This window comes from Austrofundulus limnaeus, unplaced genomic scaffold (assembly GCF_001266775.1).
Source record: "Austrofundulus limnaeus strain Quisiro unplaced genomic scaffold, Austrofundulus_limnaeus-1.0 Scaffold194, whole genome shotgun sequence".
Lineage (NCBI taxonomy): Eukaryota > Metazoa > Chordata > Actinopteri > Cyprinodontiformes > Rivulidae > Austrofundulus > Austrofundulus limnaeus.
The window spans coordinates 352104-354012 of record NW_013952596.1 but is presented as its reverse complement, the minus strand read 5'-3'; the positions used below and the strand labels follow the sequence as shown (position 1 = coordinate 354012).

Sequence of the window (1909 nt, the reverse complement as noted above, 5' to 3'; positions counted from 1 at the left end):
ACTGAGCACATTTCCTCACTCTGCTGTTGTCTTTAGTCTCTCTTCTACATGTTTATTGCAATTATTCTATCAATAACTTGTTTTCTTTGCCTCTCTTCCAGAGGAAAATACACCTGGGCCAGTTCTTTCCTGTCCCTCAAACTCAGCTGGTCCTGAGCCTGGTTCTGGTTCTGGTGGAGGTTTCTTCCTGTTAAAGGGAGTTTTTCCTCTCCACTGTCACCAATGTGCTGCTCAGGATGGGAGACTGTGATGAAGTGAAGATTCAACGCATTCTTCTGGCTTCTTTAGACTGATTGGTTTTTGTGTACAGAGCCTTGAGAAGATGCTTGTCGGTGCTGTATAAATAAACTGAATTGAATTAAAAAAGTGCATTTCACAGATTTATCTTCTCAGATTCATTGTTGTTTTGCACAAAAATAAACTTTAAGTGGCCGTTCCATTCCTACCAGTCAGAGTGAAAATCCCAACCAGTAGGTTGATCTTGCGTCCAGCCAGTAGTGTTATCTCCATGCTGCCCCCCGAGCACTTGTTCTCCGCCCTCCTGGAGCGAACCGACGCCCAGATCCCCGTACCCAAAATCAACACGTAGAACACCACCATCACTATCAAACCGGGCACATTCAGAGCCATCCTGAGATGCTTTTATGGGCTTTTCCTGTTGAGAGACACAAATTAAACATTATGTTAGAGTGGCTTTAGAATCGTACACGCAGATGGTGTTTTTGCACAGAAAATACAACTAAACAACATTACATGGACGTGTTTGTGTTGAATACTTGCCAGACTGCTGGCCTGCGGGGGAAGGGGAGGGGGGTATGAGGGAAACAAGTGGTCACAAATTCAACTTTGTCTGATACAAAAAGTGCACTGATTTCATGCAGAAGCTTTAAACCCTAATTACGCTAAATAAAATACTAAATATAAAAGTGAAATAAAAGGGTGAAGACAGAAGCAGCAGCATCAGAGGAGACACGGCTCTGCTTGCTTTGCACATGGAGCAAATRAGAAGAGGAGGTGAGGTAGAGGAGTAAAAAATACAGAAGAGAAGGAGGGCGAGGGATGAAGATTTGAAAATAGGGTCTCACCATCGCACTTGGCAGCACTGACCAAGATGGTGGACACATGTTGTCCCCCGTCTTCAGTGGCTGGGAGGGTGGGCAAACATCAGGAAGTGAACACATCTCAGAGCCACATTAGAACAYGAAATTTTACAAAAGCATTTAGAGTCACAGAAGCATCCTGGCTTCRGTTGTAAATGTGAGAAGGAAAGAATACTCGTGTTCAAGATGGAAATTAAGACAAAAATTAAAGTAAAAATGTGTAGTTGTGTCAGAAATAGAATAAAATGTTTTTTATTTGTTGTTTTGGAAAGTTGTCAGTWGCTTTATTTGATCTTATTTGCACTTTGTGCAGCTAACGCTCATAATTTGACAAATGTTAAAGAGATTTTTGTTCCTGATGATAAATTTAGCCCAAGGGGCAGCTGTTATAGTAACCACCTGTAATGAATGGGCTTTTTGAGTTTCACAATTTGTCACACACACCAGAGAAGATTTAAACAGTTTATTGAACAGTGGAGCAGACTTGCGTAACAGGAATCCGGAGTCCTCCAAGCGAGCGACGCTGTCGAGGGAATCCCTTGGATGACGTCACCTGACAGGGGTGACGAAAGGCGAGGATCCAGGAGACAGAGCGTGGGTCAGAACCAGGAAGTCAGAGGCAGCGACAGTGTCAGACGGGGGTGAGGCGAAAGGCGAGGATCCAGGAGACAGAGCGTGGGTCAGAACCAGGAAGTCAGAGTCCGATGAGGTACCGTTCAGGGACAAGGCAGGAGACGAAAAACCAGAAACCAGGAGCAGGATCGTGACCAGACAGACGTGACTTGACAAGGGATGGCTAGAAGATTTAC

At 44.4% G+C, this 1909-nt stretch overlaps 1 protein-coding gene across 1 annotated transcript in view; it reads right to left on the bottom strand.

Moving 5' to 3' along the window:
• The window catches only part of LOC106524651 (high affinity choline transporter 1), a 7149-nt gene extending 6383 nt beyond the window's left edge, over window positions 1-766 (bottom strand). The window contains exon 1 of the mRNA XM_014018543.1: window positions 447-766. Within this exon, the coding sequence (XP_013873997.1) occupies window positions 447-630 (184 nt within the window). The 5' untranslated portion in view covers window positions 631-766. The remainder of the gene's footprint in view (window positions 1-446) is intronic.
• Between the last annotated feature and the right edge of the window lie 1143 nt (window positions 767-1909).